This window comes from Sorex fumeus, unplaced genomic scaffold, assembly GCF_029834395.1.
Source record: "Sorex fumeus unplaced genomic scaffold, SorFum_2.1 ptg000073l, whole genome shotgun sequence".
In the NCBI taxonomy this organism is placed as follows: Eukaryota; Metazoa; Chordata; class Mammalia; order Eulipotyphla; family Soricidae; genus Sorex; species Sorex fumeus.
Genome location: NW_026606130.1, coordinates 20579921 through 20597429, shown reverse-complemented (window position 1 = coordinate 20597429; position 17509 = coordinate 20579921). Strand labels below are relative to the sequence as shown.

General features: G+C 44.8%; 1 protein-coding gene across 5 annotated transcripts in view; it reads right to left on the bottom strand.

Annotated features, from left to right (window-relative positions):
- Positions 1 to 17509, bottom strand: part of IQSEC2 (IQ motif and Sec7 domain ArfGEF 2) — a 96220-nt gene that overhangs the window by 13562 nt on the left and 65149 nt on the right. For 4 of the 5 annotated variants that reach the window (XM_056130013.1, XM_056130014.1, XM_056130010.1 and 1 more), the window contains 5 exons: positions 8222 to 8483; positions 6884 to 7285; positions 2962 to 3857; positions 1170 to 1331; positions 561 to 683 (listed from right to left, as the gene is read on the bottom strand). In XM_056130013.1, the coding sequence (XP_055985988.1) occupies positions 561 to 683; positions 1170 to 1331; positions 2962 to 3857; positions 6884 to 7285; positions 8222 to 8483 (1845 nt within the window). The remainder of the gene's footprint in view (positions 1 to 560; positions 684 to 1169; positions 1332 to 2961; positions 3858 to 6883; positions 7286 to 8221; positions 8484 to 17509) is intronic. The other variant, XM_056130011.1, reaches the window with a different exon arrangement.

Here is a 17509-nt window from a genome sequence, read left to right as displayed (position 1 = left end):
GAAATAGTTTCCAACAACTCTTCTGTTTCTATTCAAAATTTTCCAAAGAACTAGAACCAGAATTTAGGTTTGTATCTATCTGATCTTGGAACAACTCATAGTAGAGGATAATAGAATCAGACATATGGATAATATGAAGTCAGACACAAGTTCAAATCCTGCTTCTTATATTCACTACATGAGTCTAGGCAAGTTTCTTAATCTCTCTAGACTTCAGATTTCTCATCTGGAAAATAGGAATCATGGTAGAAGTGCCTACCTCACATTCACAGAATATCTGAATAATCTGTGAAATAAGTATTTAAAGGGCCTTGCTAAGTACCTGGTAAGTTCTCGGTGAGTGTGAACTCTTACTGTGATGTTATCATTTATTGTACACCCATGTCCCAAATGTTAGCGACATTACCTACTGATTCTCACAACTACCTTGTAAGACAGCATGTATAATGGTCATTTTCTGATGAGAAAAGTGAAAGGCTCAGAGAGGTGACTTGTAGACAAATACTACCCTGCCCCTCAAATTAGGAAAGGGTATTTTAAGCAGTGGGATGCAGGCACACCTAAAGGCTTCGATGAGTCGCTCCACTTTCTGGGCCTCGCCCTGAACTCGGATGTGGGATTGGAACTTCCGGAGTGCATCATCCAAATCCATGGAGGAGAAGTCCATCTCATCCACCACACAGCTGAGAAGCAAAGAAGTGGTTGTGGCATTCTCAAGATCTCTTCAGAAAACCTTAGATCTCTCCCCTGCCCCGATCAAATGCCAACTACCCCCACTATGAGACTTAAAAAATCTGGACAAATGCCTGGTCCAAACAAGTACTTATGATGATGGAACATTTTAAATAACTCCATCCAAGGAATTCAAAGCCTGATACATTATTACTAAGGGCCCTTTCCATCAACCCACTGATTTCAGATATGGGAAAACTGAGGCCCAAAATAGGCCATAGGACAGGCATGCCTGTCCTGGGACCTCCCAGAATATTTTAGGAACAGCACCAAGACAAATGAGACTGCTTTGGGATAGAGGAGTATGGGAGCAGGAAGGTCTATTCATTCTGTTTTGAAAAGTTTATCTGAGAAAAAGGACAAGCTATCCCCTTCCTCCCTTATACTTTCTTCTTCCAGGATTTCTAGCCCAGCCTGCCCCATCCTGGGGTCCTCACTCCAACACGTCTCTGTTGAACTGCTTCTGCCGGTTCCCTAGGAATTCCCCTATCATCTGCCGGCTCAGGCCTTTCCGTTCCAGGATGAAGTGAGCCACGCCCACTGGTGTGTCTGACAGGAAGCCCCTCTCGATCAGATACTGGATACCCTTCTCTGGCTTCCTGCAGAAAGAGTAGAGGTAGATGAGATGACAGTCCTCCTGGAAATGGACTTTTATCCCATTTCTTGACTTAATTTTGGGCCCAACCATGATCTCAGATAATCAAGGAAATCAAAATAAAATGTGGTTCAATCTCTTCACAGTACAAATGAGAAAAACAAAGGCCCAACGAGAAGAAGTCATTTTCTCCTTTCACAAAGCTTCAAAATTACAAGTTTTCTTCAACTCAACTTTCTCCTTGATTAGAGCCATACAACTATTGGAAGAAAATGAAGGTCCACTGAGAGATTGCTCAATCTCAGGAGTCTTACTCTGTCCAGAAGGAACTAGGGAGTTATGAGAGAAAGGCATAACTTGAGAGAAGGGCATAACTTCAAGCTAAGCCCTCTCTCTGAGTCACAATTACCAGAGCAGGGAAGAAAAAAAGAGGTTACTCGGTGATTCAATAAAATTTAAAAAATAAAAAAAGGAATAACAACAACAAAAGAGGTTACTTTGCATCCTGCCTGCCACTCAGATGGGTATTATTGTGCTTCTGGGTTTCTTTGACAAAGTGCTCTCTCCTTTATACTAGGCAAAAAGCAGGTTTGAGTTATCTCATATTCAAGACCCTCCAAGGACAGAACTTGTAGGTTTTTGGTGCTGTATCATGTACCTTGTTTAATTTTGGGAAAAAAACCTTTATTTTATTTGGAGTGGTGGTTGTTTGGGGTCACACCCAATAGTGCTCGGTGCTTACTCCTGGCTCTGCACTCAGGGATTACTACTGGCAGACTTGGGACCACATAGGATGCCAGAGATTGAAGCCAGATAGATCATGTGCAAGGAAAATGCCCTATCTTCTATACTATTGCTCTGGCCCCAAAATCAAACCTTTCTTTTTAAAACCTCATATCCCTAGCTACCTAAAGGGACATTACTGCCCCCCATGCTGAGTTCATGTGAGAATTAAATACAGGTGCAGTGTCCCATAGACACTTAAGAGCAAAAACATTTGTTGCCTAATTGTATTCTAACCAAAAATTACACGCTTAGTCTACTCCTAAGCAACCAGCACAAGACCATGGCTTAGTATGAGCCATGTGACAGTCACTGCCTTGCACTCAATGTAGATTCCTAATACCTCAAATATACAAACCCTGCTAGTTGACAGAGCGGAGGCAGTAAAATCCATAAAAATCCATGAAAAAAACATATCTATCTTACATAGAACTATACAGACTATACAGTGAATCTGACTAAAGTCAGATTAGGGGTCTTTGCCTACTTCTCAGTGTGAGGGTTTTTCTATACCACTTTGCTTCTCTACCAAAAAGAGAAGATTCATAGTCCTTATCTTAAAACCAGTGAATCGGGTTCCAGAGAAAGCCAGCATCTCACTGAAAATCACGTATCCAGTCAGTCTAACAGAATTAGAATTGCCTCTGATGGCCTGTGGGGCAGGGCTAATCAGTTTCTTACCCTGCTATTCTGTGGCCAACCCTTTTCTCTGAATAATGATGGGAGAAACACCACCCACAAAATGAGAGGATGAAGGAGCCAACATCAAGTGTGGAGTTCAGTCTCAGGGGTCAAAGGGCCCTGGGCAGGTAAGGAAGGGACAAGAAAGGAGGGATAATGGGAACACATACTTATTGAAGAGGTTGAGGCCGATCCTGTAGTGCCGCCTCTGCACCACATCATTGTTGAAGGCTGGTGAGTCCCAACTATGCCTTGTCTCCCGCTGGTAAGTCTGTTTGCACAGACCTGAGGCTGGAGGCTCCCTCAGGCTGTCCCTTGAAGATGACCCAGAACTGCAGTTGATGGTCTCATTGGAGTTGCTAGAGCTCTCTAGGCTCTCATTATCTCCACCGTCAGAGTTCTCACCTGCTGCCTCACACTTTCCCAACCTCCGACCCCCAGCCACACCACTGGGCCCAGTGCCACTGTTGGGGGCTGGTGGCAGGGGTCCTGGTGGGGCGGGGGCTGGACCCTCTGGGGCTGGGTAGTGCCTATGTGGGATGGGGGCCCTGCCTGGTGGCCCCTTGTGCTTTAGGGTTCCATGGGGGCTACAGCCATCAGCCTCATATACAAGCTGGCGGTGGACAGAACCGCGATCTGAACGGTCACTCAGGTCCACAGAGCTGTCACTAGGAGGCTCAATGGTAAGCAGGGGAAGGTGGGCAGCTCGCAGCCGGAAATCCCGGCACTCCAAGCACCCAGGAGCCCTCCGAGGGCCGTCATCACGGCTACCATCTTCCCGGCCTCCTGGTGGCACTGGTGGAGGAACTGGAGGGAGAGGGGCCGGTGCCCAGAACTCAGGCCGGCCTTGCGGCGTGGGTTCTGTGCTGGGTAGTCGCTCAGGGGATGGTGGAGGAACTGTGTCATCCAAGTAAAGAGGAAGGTCACTGAAAGATGTGGCTGAGCTGTCCTCTTGCTGTTCCTTTGACTCTCGTTTCTCCAGCTGAGCTGATCCTGGTTCCTCAGACATGGACCCTGATGGGTGGCAGTTCAGAGCTTCATCAATGGATTCAGCCAGAGACTTTACCTATGATGATGAGGAGGTTGAGGGTAGGAAAGAAAAAGGAGGGAAGTAAAGAGAAAAGAAAAATGGTGGGATCATAGAAGGGAGAAGTGAGGGAAGAGAAAGGAGGACTCTTCTTGGTGGGTCAACCAAAAGAGGAATTCTCCTTCCCCTCCTCCACAGATTCTTTAAAATTGCATAAACTAACACCCAGGGAGCCATTGTGAGCTTATATGAGCTTGGATTAATGTCCACAAGTTCCCTATTCAGATACCCCAGTACCTCCTTCAAATCCATAGAAACCAAGCTAAATGCCACCTCCTTCCTGAGTTAACTCATAGTCTTACCTCTGCCATCCCAAGGGTAAACCAAAATTCTAGTTTTCTCTGGTATCTGTTGGGTTCTCTCTTAGGAAATCTATATTTACCTTTGAAAATCCAGACCATTCTGCTAACTCTATCTCTCTGTGGCACCCAGTCTCCAAGCTGATCCCTAACAATCCCTATCTCTCAGTATTCACACCTCAGGAATCACAGTGTTCCAGGGATGGTCTGTGAGATTTACAGTATGAATTGGGATATCACTTCTGAGAATAGGTTATGAAAGCCTGAAGTTTCTGACCTAAATGCTCATGCTGCTCTATCAATCTCTCCCTCCTTCCCTCTTTCTCTCCCTTTTTCTCTCATTATCTCACTGATGGAGAACCCACACTGTGAGTGGTTGTATGGAGAGATTATGTGGTTAGAACCTGAGTACTTTGGCCAACAACCAAGTTAAATGAGCTTAAATGCTGAGCCATCGACTCTAGTCAAGTGTTCAGATATTGAAGGTTTTCCCTAGAGATTGAAGGCAGCTTTATGGGAGATCCTGAGCCAGAATTACCCAGTCACTACCATATTACTGGTCCTAATTTTTCACAAGAAAATGTTTGTTGTTTAACCTTAGTCTTGTTTTGTTCTTGTTTGGGTGCCTCACCTGGTAGTGCTTGGGGACCACTTCTGGTGGTGCTCAGGGACTCATGTGGTGCCAGGGAGGAACCCTGGGATCCTTTATGCAAAGAATGTGCTCCAGCCCTTTGAGCTATCTCTCCAGCCCTAAGCCCAGTCTTTAAAGCTTAGTTTAGGATTTTTGGTTTGTCTGTTTGGAGGCCACACCTGGTTGTGCTCAAGGCTTACTTTGGGCTCTGTGCACAGAGATCATCCCTGGCAGTTCTCAGGGGATCATAGGTGGTGCTGGGTATTGAAACAGTGTTGGCCATATGCAAGGCAAGTGCCTTAATCCCTGTGTTATCTTTCAGGCTCTAAATTCAGTTTTAAAGTACTAAATGTTTAAGTAGTTTGTTACACAGCAATAAGTAACTTCACCCAAATAGCACTGAGACCTGAGCTCAGGCCCGACTGTTCCATTCCTTGATTCCCACCCGCTTACACACACATACCCCAAACTGTGATCCCCTTCTCCCTACTGTTTCCTTTAGGGATTGGTTCAGGTATGTTTTCTTTTTAGTTCAGCTCAATACATGACTTGGCAAAAGTGTTCAATGGAACGCTTGTTGTTTGAATGAACAGAACAGTATAGCTGAGTGATTTAAATCTTCCTTTTAGTACTTTTCTTCCCTCAACACCCTGCTTATCATTAACTGCAGAAAAGTATTCTTAGATTGATGGCAGGATTGAGATCAGAGATTAGAGCTGAGTGACTTCTTTTTGGTTTTGTTTTGTTTTGTTTTTGTTTTGCGGCCACACCCAGCAGAACTCCAGGCTTACTCCTATCTCTTTGCTCAGGGATCACTCCTGGCAGGGCTCAGGGATTCATAAAGGATGCCAGAGACTGAATCTTGGTTGGCAGTGTGCAAGGCAAGCCCTCTTCCTGCTGTACTATTGCTCTGGCCCCATGATTTCTTGTATTATAAAGCATTAATTTATCATTAGTTCATCAACTTTTTCTAGATACATCTTTGACTTTGGAAAGGAAACTAACAAGAACCTCTCAGCTACAAATGAGGTGCCTTCATTTATGTTACCTAGCTGAACTGAATCTTCAAAACTGTGAAAGGGTTATATTGTTATTTGGGTGATCATACTTCAATGAAATTAAATTGCCCAAGGTGACACAATAAATGGCAGAAGTAGAATTTGCCATAAGTAGCTATGCTGACACACCTTTAATACTAGAATGATCTCCCACCACAGCCCCCCACCTGTTACATTCCCACTCTTATGCTCTTGCTAATGCAATACCTATGAGAACAATGCCCTCCCAACTAACTCTAGCTAGTTAAATTTTATCATCTACAGAAGTCTCAGACCCAGTGTGCTCTTTTCTCAAAGAAGTCTACTTTGAGACTCCCAGAAAAAGTTTGTTTTCCATTCCCTGAGTCCTCATGCATGAGGTGATATGTTATCCTTTATCACAGCTCCAAATACAATCTATTTCAGGGGCAGTTATGTTTATCAGTATCTGCCATTTCCAACTGATCTGGGAGATCTAGTCCCATCTCAGATTCATATTCTCTGTCATGGTGCCCAGCATAGAGCTTGGTTCATTGTAATTTAGTAAAATAAAGGGTTTGGCTTTGGAAACCAGAGTTCCAAAAGGGTTTGGAAAGTCACTTCATCTTCCAAGATCCCTTAAACCTCCCTTTTTTTGGAAAGTTGGGATAAAAAGCGCCATCACCCATGAGGCACACACAACACATGGCACAGATGCAGACTCATCAGCTTTGATGAGATTAACTTAATTTGAGTATGGCTCAAGTTCCACAGAATGAGAACTTTTATTTTATCATATGTTCTATACACCCAAACTTTTTATTTGCTTGTTTTAACTACATACTCCTTAATCTCACCAATTCTTTCCCCTCATTCTTACAGTGTCCCCATTCAGATAGTAGCTATTTGTCATTAAATGATCTCTGGGTAACTTAAAAGATCTTTGGGCAACTTATATGTCTCTGGGCAACTGAAATAGTTTGAAGCACAGACAAAAAGTCAGAGGAGTAGCCAGAGCATGGGTCTGGGGAGAAAGAACACTTTTTTAGGGATGCTGACCTGTTTGGAGAAGGAGTCCTCAAGCTCTGTGATGTCATTAGAAAACTCTCCAGATGTGGTGACGGAGCTTCCCCCCCCATCGATGCCCCCACCACAGGAGCCTCCATAGGGGAGCCCCCGTTCAAGCCGGTGGCTACGGGCACCAGCCATGGCACCCTCGTCCAGCGAGGCAGGCTTGCCCTCGAAGTACGCTGGGTTCTGGGCCTTCTCATACTCCTCAAAGGAGAACTGCATCCGCATGTTGGAAAGGATTATACGGCGGGACATGCGGCTCTCTGAAGCTGAACTGCGGAGCCGCTCAAAGTTCTTGTTCATGCGGTACTGGCGGAAGGCCGTCTGGATGGTTCTGGCAGCCCTGCGGCTCAGGAAGGAGCCCCCATACTTTCTCTCCAGCATTTCCACCTGGCAGGGGAAGGTTGAGGGGAACAAAATCAGAAACTCACTATAGTCTCATCTCCCTGGGCGTTATCCCACCCCACTACCCTTCCAAGTCACAGTTAACTGCTTCAAACTGCCTGAATGCACAGGGCTGTGTTCTCAATGTTGTATTCTCACTTTGTTTCGATTTGCACTTGTCACACAGAAATGGACTGAGGTCGTCTTTCATTTTTACTTTCATTTACTTTTTTTTCCATAAAAGTTAGGGAAAGCAGAGATGCCAAAAAGGGAAAGAAAGCTATTGAGAGTAAGAAAGGGGGAAGGTGACTGGGATGTGGCTCAGTGGTAGAGCACTTTCCTTGCATATGGGAGGACCTAGGTTCAATGCCTGGCACCACCAGAAAAAAAAAAGAGGAAAGGAGAGAAAGAGAGGGAGGGCAAAAGAAAGAGGGGAAATGACTGGATCACCTAAGCTTTATGCTGTAAATTCATCCTAATTTTTTGATTTTAATTAATCCTTTCAGTTTTTCCTATACATCTTATTTTGTGTCTTTAAGGAAAATAAATTGTATGATATATTGTAAATATATTGTACTTATGCATGATATATTGAAAATATATTGTACTTATGCCACATATTGGATTGTTCTGAAACTGTCAACTTCTATGTGTGCTTCTCCCATTTAGACTCAGATTCCTGAAGACCAAGCCAGGTCTCATCTATCTGAGCACCTCAGTGCCATGTCTGGAGGCTGATCAATATTTGCAAGACTCAGTAGATGGTGATGAATGATTAAGTACAGGTAGGGGAGCAAAGAGTCCTGAAGTCAGTCTTTGCCTGTTCTAGTTTCACTGTCTCTCCTTGAATACCACCATCCAGGGCATTATCCCAACCTCTTCCTGAGCTCTCACATCCCCCTTCCCTCTCCCACTCCCCAACCAGAACCATCTCATCTGCACCTTCTTGTCCTGCAGGTCCGTGGAGAGTTCGTAGCTGTCCGATAGAGCCTTGGAGCGCTTGATCTCCTCTTCTTCCTGTTTCCTCAGAGCGACACTGGCTGGCTGGAGGCGAGCCCGCTGAGCCCAGGGAAGGCCCACCCCAGCAGGGGGGCCACCCATGTGGCTGCTGGTGGGGGGCAACTGGCTTAGCCGGTAGGGGGGTTGGCTCCCAGGACTATCAACCGCTGTGCTCAGGTCACTGCCTGGGGCATCACCCTCCACACTGTGGGGATGAGATAAGATGAGCCAGGATGTGGGAACCAGAGATGGGCCTAGTAGGCCAGATTGAGAGTGAGAAGACCAGATCCTTTCCCACAACTTCCTCATAGAAATAAGGTACACCAGTACTTAAGGGGACACCTTCCCACAAGTTGTCTTCTCACTGCCCTCACAGTCCCTTCCCTTCAGGTCTCCCAGATCCTTGCAGCTCTCAACTCACAAACCCTCATCCTTCCAGATCCTGTCCCTTACCTCTTACAACCTTGACCTTCATAGTCATGTTCCCCTCACCCCCATAGCCCTATCTCTCTATCTGTATCCTCATACCCCTTAAGAGAACTAATCCTTGAAGCAAAGATCTGGATTTTATAGGAAGCCCAGTTTGATGCCCCAAGCATTGCTAGGAGAAACCCCTAATCACAAGTGCTCTGTGACCTGAGCACTTGTCTTGCATGTATGAGATACCACTGGTGTGTCACCACCACTCCTGCAAAAGTTGTAGCTTCTATAGATCCATTCCAAGGCTCTCTTCTCCTGGAGGACCAATTCCCTCATAGTTTCTCACTCCTCTTTCCCACCCCACTTCTTCCCCTCACAGCTTCATTTCCTAATGGCTCTGTCCTTAGCCCTGTCCACATACTTGAAGCCCACTCTGCTACACCCTGTTCAACTAAGCCTTTCTTCTCTCATCACTCTGCCCAGCCCTGCCTTGCCTTCAACTGCCCAATACCCAGAGTTCCCCTGGCTGCTAGGGCAGGGAAGACAGTGGGAGACACCACCCATCCAGCATCCTTACAGATAAAGAGCTGCCCTGCGGGGTAACTTCCGTTTTCTCCTCATGGCCTCTTCTGTTCTGCGGTTGGATAAGGTAGGGGTCTCTAGGTCGTAAGAGTGGCAGGCACTGGGCCCTGTGCTGCCCTGCCCTGGTTATCCAGAGCTGTTGTGCTGCCAGACCTGCTCTCCTGGTGCCATAGCAACCAGGCTGCCAAGGAACCCAGGTGGCAACGGAGCCCAAGTGCCCTGAGCAGACTGGCATAGTGAGGAGCCCTAGAGGCAGGCACAGGAGAGGGGAAAGTCAGTGAAATATGGAAGGGATTTCAGTGTTCATTAAAAACTTCCAGAAGAAGGGAGCCAATTAATCAGCTCTGGTAACTATGTTAATGTGCTAATGGGTGTGGTTGGGGCTTAGAGAATAATATGGTTTCAGCAGACTCAGGGGTTGGGGAGAGATCTTGATTGGTAAAAGTTTAAGGGGCGATTCTCCCACCTCTGCTTAGCAGAGGCCAAGGCTCAGGCATAAATGAACTGGGGTGGGTGTTCAGTACACTGTTAGAATTGCGATGGGCCTATCCTCATTATAGAAGTGCACTTGGTTTACGGCCCAAGTGCAGTGGGGAGACTGCACCCAGGAATCTGGGTCCTCCCACATTGCTTGTCCTCTAGTCTTCCAATCATCAGTCTGCAACACTACCTGGAATAAGCTGGAAACAGACTGGAGGGAACACCTTCTGCTCTCAAATTCTCCTTTGGGGCCTTAGGACCTATGAAGTTCTCTTTCAGGGGCTAGATTCAGTCCAGTTATCTCCCAGGAATCTAAACATTTCCCTCTTCCTCCCACCTAGATGCAGATTATTTCCCACCAACCTCTTACACCTCCCCTCTCCCCTCCTAGCACACTCAAGTGATTTTCATCAGCTTTCTTCTTTGTTCATGAACTATCTATACCTCCACTATGTTTAAGCTGAAATTCCATACTTCAGTATTTGAAACTTTTCCTAGAAACACTAGCCATGCTTATAGAGCACTTAGAAAGTTCAGCACTGAACCATATCACCTTTAATAACTTGCCTACTTTTCAAAATACCCCTATTATATAGCTATTGCTATTTACCTTCATTTTATTTATTTATTTGGTTTTGGACCACACTTAGTAATGCCCAGGGGTTACTCCTGGCTCTGCACTCAGGAATCACTCCTAGCAGTGCTCAGGGGACTGTATGGGATGCCGGGAACTGAACCCAGGTGAGCCACGTGCAAGGCAAGTGCCTAACCTGTTGTACTATCTCTGTGGCTTCTATTAATAATCTTTATTTTACATATCAAGAAGCTGAGCTCCAGAGAGATTAAGTCACATATCTCTGGTCACACCACTATTAATGATTAGGGAAGGGTTCATATCTAGGCAGGCTGACTCCAGAGCTCCATATTTTTAAATAAGGCATAATACAGGTTTGTCTACCACCTCCCATCTTTCACTCACCCTTACCTCCAGCCCAGCCCAGATTTTGTTTCTCTTAAGTATCTTTCTGCTTTCTACCTCCCAAGTGCACAATCTTTTACCTGGAATAAAACCCCTATTATCTTTGCTACCTACAATCTGAGAAATGCCCCCACACCCTAGTTTCATCGAGATTTGGGTCATATGCCATCACTAAAGGCTTCCTGAAGCCCACCTCTGACTAGAAATTACTACTAATACTACTTAGAGCTCCCCACACAACACATTTCTGTCCTTTTAATGGTGCAAGTTAGTGTTGGAAAAGTATGAAAGCTATTCATGATTCCCAGAATCCCAGTACAGGAAGTGAACTTGGTAATCTCTTAGATAACAAGGAGCACACATTAGACTAGGGATAGAGTAATGTCATTTAAAAGCTTCCAGAGGAAGTGAGTCAATGAATCAGTTCTGGTGGCTATGTTAGTACATTCTCTCAACCTGAATTTTGTTTTCGTTATTGAGGTGGGGACCTCCCAAGCAGCGTTCACGGAACACTGGGGGTCCACTTCCAGCAATTCTTGGCTAACTGGGCAGTCAGTTCAATGTAAGGGCCTATGGATGCAGTACTGCTCTGGCCCTGCATTAGAGCCAGGGAACACCAGAGACATCTTTGTGGTGCTCACAAGGCCTCCATGGCCACATGGTGATGCTCAGAGACCTACATTCCTGAGGATTGAACTAAGGTTGTTCTCATGCAAGACATGAGCCTTTTACAATCTCTAAACCTGAACTTGAGCTACTTCTTTCAGATAACTGAGTATATTCTATGTACCAAGGGGCTAAGTACTAGAGATGCAAGAGTGAACAAGAAACATAGTTTACTTGGGAAGGGGACATTATAGTGGAAGAAGCAGGCTATAAATATATACTAACATTTCAGGTAGAAATAAGTGCTAACAACAACAAAAATACCCCACAGCAGTGGTAAAAGATATTTTAGATGTGGGAAGGTCTAGTTGAAGAAAAGACATACAATTCAAGCAAGCACTTATGGAAGGAGACTGTGAGGATGGTTCTCGAGATATGACCTCCTGCTTTATATACCCTTGGGCTTATTACCCCAACCCAGCTACATACTGCTCACCATTTCCCACAGAGCTCAAGATGCTTCCATGTCTGCCTGCCCCTCATACAGATTGGCTTATAAGTCCTTCTTCTGTGCTGCCACAGGGGACCTTCTTCTGTGCTGCCACAGGGCTTGTCAGTCACCTCTATCCCAAGGACAGTATACTAATTGCCCCATTGTATCCTCATAACTCATTCAGACAGGCCCAGTTAGCTACATTCATTTTTTTTACCCAAGAACTGATAGTAGATAAGAAGCTATGGTGTATCATTCTCAGTGAAATGAGTTAAAATGAGAAGAACAGACATAGAATGATGACACTCATTTGAGAGATGTAAAGAAACATAGTAAGAGAATAATACCCAAAAACAACATAAATGAAGGCCTTTTGGGACTGGTCCTTAGTATAAAGCTTACCACAATTGAGAGAGGGTGACTGAATCAGAAAAAACACCACTATAATAATAATAAAGGAAAATGATCACTCTGGACGAAAACTGGGTGCTGAAAGGAGGTAAAGATATATGCATAATAACCTGTAAGTAACAGTATTGTAAACTACAATGCCTAAAAGGAAAAAAGAAATAAGAAAAGTGTCTGCTATAGAGGCAGGCCATGGGGCAAAAGGGAAAACTTGGGACACTGGTGGAGGAAAGTGGACACTGGTGAAGAAATAGGTGCTCAAACATTGTACAGCTAAAAGTCATTCATGAACAACTTTGTATCTTATAGCAATTCAATAAATTAAAAAACTAAAATCTTTTATTATGGTCTGGGCAATAGGTTTTTAATAACGTTCAAGTTTTTGGTATTGATGTACAAAGTTACTCCACACTACTACCAACAAAACGCCTATGACCCTTTCCTGCAATATGTCACCTCTCATCTAAAGTTTCTTTAGTCCAACCCCTGCCCCTACTAATTATTAACTGACTGTTATGGTTTTAATGCATGCTGTTACTTCCCTTAGCACGACCTAGGTGCTCCAGACCCTCTAACACTCTATCTATGCTCCTGTGTTACTTCCTATTTGTTCCACTCACCACCCAGCTCCAAACCTGGCACTCTAAATTTATATTCCAGTCTCCAAGGTTTATCATTAGTTGGTATTATCATTTCCTTGAATTCTGTCCCTAATTATCACATGTAAGTTTCATGTATTTGTCTTCTGTTGAATTTAAATTATTGAAATTCAAATTTCCTTTTTGGATTTCTGGGCTTCAGTGCCAAACGAGGAGAACTCCTCTGTCTAGACTATTCTTGCTCCAGGATCAAAGAATAGGCCACCATGCACATATGTGTGTGTACCCCTGGGCACTGTCTAGAGGGCTATTCTTGGAAGGGACAGGAAACTGGAAAGCAGTATTTGTAAGGCAGGGTGTTAGGTGAAGAGACGATGTTACACAAATAATCACAGTACAAAACTGAAAGTTTGGGGGGCTGGGACTTTCAGAGGAAGTGCTGGGAAGCTCAGAAGAGAGATTCCGTCTTCTTGAAGGTGGTTGGGCAGAATAAAAATAAACTCACACTTACAGTGTACCTTTCTATGGCAGGTATTTTCCACACAGTATTTAATCTGTGTCGCAAATGTGAAGGACAAATCTGAATTCCTATTTTTCAGATGAGGAAAAAGGCCCCAAGAGGAAAAATAGCTACTAAGATCTCTGAGTCAGCAAGGGCCAAACAGGGGATCAAAGCCCAGATCCTGGGTTAGCTCTCCTGCCTTGAAGGTAACTGGGGAGGAAGCTATTGCCCAGAGCTTTACCTAGGACAGATTGGGAGAAATGTGAAGTGATGGGACCATTTTAACCAAGACACAGAGATGGAGTGAAGCAGGACCGGGCATTTCCTAAGAGTTCCCAACTGGTTTGTCCAGGGGTGGGGGCTGTGGACCATCCCAGATACTGTTCCTAATGGTAGGTCTCTCTCCTGCCTTCTTTTATTGGCACTGCCTGAAGCCAGGCAGCCAGCAGGGGATGGGATCAAGATGCAGTTGCCATGGAAATGAATGGGGGCTGTTGCTATGGATACCATAAGATGAGGGCAAGAGAAAGTCAGGGATGCTAAGGACTATCCCCATGACAACTTGAACTGGAAGGTGGGGGAGAACCGGAGAGAGAGACAGGAAACCAAGACAAGGAGGTCAGTGCACAGGCATTCAGACAGGGGCTTTGGTCTCTGAAAACAGACTGGATAAGGAAATGATACAATGTGGGGTGGAGACAGAGGGATGGAGGAATCTCATTCACTACCCTTTCTTCTGACACCTCTTCTGCAAGCTGTTTCTGTGGCCCAGTCCCTGTGCCATAGAGATCCAAATCTGAGGTCTGCCCTGCTTGGTAAGGGAGCAGGCAGGATAGGAGGCCTTCTGAAAGGGCTCACTCAGTAGACAACCAGGTAAAAATAACCTTGGGAGCACCAAGACCTGGGTATCAGTCGTGAGTCTGCTCTTTTGCACTCCTAAAAATAATAGCTGTCATTTATTGACTACCTACTTTATACTGGTCCCAGTAATTATGAAGGGTCTGGCTTATTCTCCCTGAAAGGGAAACATAAATGAGGAAACTAAGATGCAGAGACATGAAGCAGAACATCAGTAGTGGATCCAGGAGTACATCAGTACTCAGACTCTTAGCTACCACCCTGTATTGAGCAGTACTAGGTTAAGTCCTTGCATTCTCCTTGTCATACCTTTTCATAATTGGCATTCAAATAACCACATGCTGGTAAAATATTTGGAGTGTGTAAAGACCTACCCAGAAGCAAATAGAAAAGGCCAAGTTTAGGTGGAAGAAGTGTTAATTCTTCTTAGGTCATGGATTTGGCTACAAGGGTAGTAGACCTATAGGACAGCCAGATTTCAAACCTCACAGATCCCAACTGAGGCCCAGAAAATCAAAGTAACTTTCCCAGAGTCAAGTAGAATGGGAACATAAACCCCCTACTTTCCTGGACAGTACCTCCCTCTTAGCTTCAGAAGACTCCTGAATCTGCCTAGTACCCCTCTACCTCTCAATCTGTACCATTAAGCTTCTACAAATTATAATATAGCAGGTGACCGAGACTATAATGAGCTGATCCTCATTGCTAAACCTCTTCTCAGGTCCTTACATTTTTTTTCTTCTGCCAGGATGGCTTCCCCCTTCCTTAACTTCATTGGTCTGAAAGAGCTCTTTCAAATTTCTCAACTCTCTGCAAAGGCAAGCCCTCTGGGGAAAGTTTCTTGTTCTCTCCCATCAGCTACAGAGTAGGGTCAGCTACTTCCCCATCTGTGTCCTGTCACAGGTAGTCCTCATCAGAGGCTAACATATACTCTTTGGAACTGCCTCTCCCTTGCCCTGTCACTGTTTCCCAAAGGCAGTGGCCTAGCACAATTTGTCTTTGTGGACCTTTCATGCTTAGGCCAAAGCCCAGAACAAACCATGTGCTCAACAGCTGCCTTGCTCTCTTCAGACCACAGGAAACAGTCATTTGTGTCTGTATGACCAGTTTGCTTGACACCAGTAACCCTAAAAGCCAGAGACCCACATGTTCAAAATCCTTCCACTCAGTCTTGTGATTATCTCCACCAGACATATGCAGAGAACCTCCACCTCATACAGTCGACTCGACACAGTCACATTCCCTTAGCCACATAACAGTGCAGTCTCCCACTTCTGTTGTACCTGGTAGACCTTGCTTCAAGATACTCAGACACTTATGCATAGACACACACATCCCCCCCCCCCCCCAGATGAGAGAAGCCCTCCACCTCCTTCCACAGCATAGGTCCTCGACCAATTCACTTTTCTATTCAGTAGTCTTACACACTCAGGGCTCTGAAGGTGACCATCTGACCTGGACTTGCCCTTTACTTCCATTTTTGTGCTTGCTCACCCCACAGATCTCCATCTATCTGCAGCTGATGAATGAAGAAAATGTTTTTTCCTCCCTCAGCCACAGGTTAAAGAGTTTCACACACCCGGAGTTTGTTAAACCAAACAATTTTCACACCATTCCCCAACATGATCCTGGAATTTTCCATGGATTGTTGTCCCCATCTCTAGTAATACCTCCTCACTTCCTGCCACCTGTTCAAATCCTTCCTAGCCATCTACTCCTGTTCACTCACCTTCTTCCAGCATGTCATCCCCCACACCACCCCCCTTCTCTGATCCCAGGTTAGTTTCTCACTCCTCTTCAGGTAAGGAGCATATTTTTCTCATTCCTGAAGCTATAACTGCTCAATCATTTTTGTTCTTTGACTCAGTCTACTTTCCTGAAGGATTTTTCATCTTCCCTGGGCGATGGCGAATTTAAGAGAGAACACAGCCACAGTCTTACACTTAGTCCCTCACAATAGTTTATACTGAAGTTTTTGCAAGTGCTCAAACAATGCCTTCTGAAATAGTATGTATGGGAAGACAGGAAGAGAAGGAAGCAGGGGAAGAACAAATGAGAATATGAATGAGTGAATAAGTCCATGAGTTTAACGAATGAAGAAATGAATGAGAGAACAGGGGTGGAGGCACTGTAAAAACAACAGGACCAATGGGATAAGAATACTGAAGGAAGGAAGAAAAGAAAGGACTGAGGAACTCTCCTCTGGGCCTTAATCAGAAGAAGCTGGCATCAGTGCACACTGCCCTCACCATTCACCAGACCACTAGCTTTCTCTCTGGCCAATATCTTCATGACCGTCAAGAGAGGTAAATAGGTATAACCTCAATGCATAAAGGAGGAAAACAAAGGTCCAACAGGGGAGAATGAAGAGTGGGTGGGGGACACTGGGACAATGGTGGAGGGAAGTGGACACTGGTGGAGGGTGTGGTGCTATAGTTTTTGTGTATGAAACCATACTGAAACAGTTTTTTAAACATTAGTGCTTAAAATAAAATACATTTTAAAGAAATGTATTCCTGGGAGAAGAAAATAATTGCTCAAACTTACAAGGTAAGGTGCAGAAACAGAGGGTAAACCCAGATTTATCTAACTGTTCCTGCTTTTGCTTCTAACATACATCAGGGTAGATGTGCATCCTACAGCTCATAAAAGGTCTTCCACTCTTAGGCCTACAAATTCCAAGGGTTTAGAATCAACTTCTGGCAGGTGTAGGAGACATTTAGGATCACTGCATCTAGGAGAAATTACTTCCTTTCCAATTCAGAGATCTCTCAAGTTGTAGAAGCAGAACCCTGAAAGCACAGAATCAAGGACTTTTTAACCCCACAGAACATTTGAATCACACCATCAAAATTGTTGAAAGAGGTAGTCACAAAATAAAAGTCAAAGGATTGGTGAATCAAAAAATCATAGCACTGTGGAAATAGTGTGAAGTATAAATTTGCACAGAATGTCACTGAATTACCACATCTTTGTATAACAGGTTTCTTAAAATTTTGTCACCTCATATTGACAGGACATTGGGACATTGAATCTGGAAGAGTCTTTGAAGATCTTCTGGTACATACCCCACCCACTTCTCTTAAGTGGGGAAACTGGGTATCAGAGAAGTCAAATAATGTGTCCAAGTTGGTCAGCTGGTGCTGCTTCAGGCTGAAGAAGGCACTGGCATACCCATAGGGGGAACACTACATTGTCCATCCCATTATTGAGTGCCTTACGAGTGTTGATAGAGGCATAATTTAAATCCTACCCTTGCTACTAGCCCCATCTCTGCCCTGGGTTGGAAGGAAGGGAAGGCCCC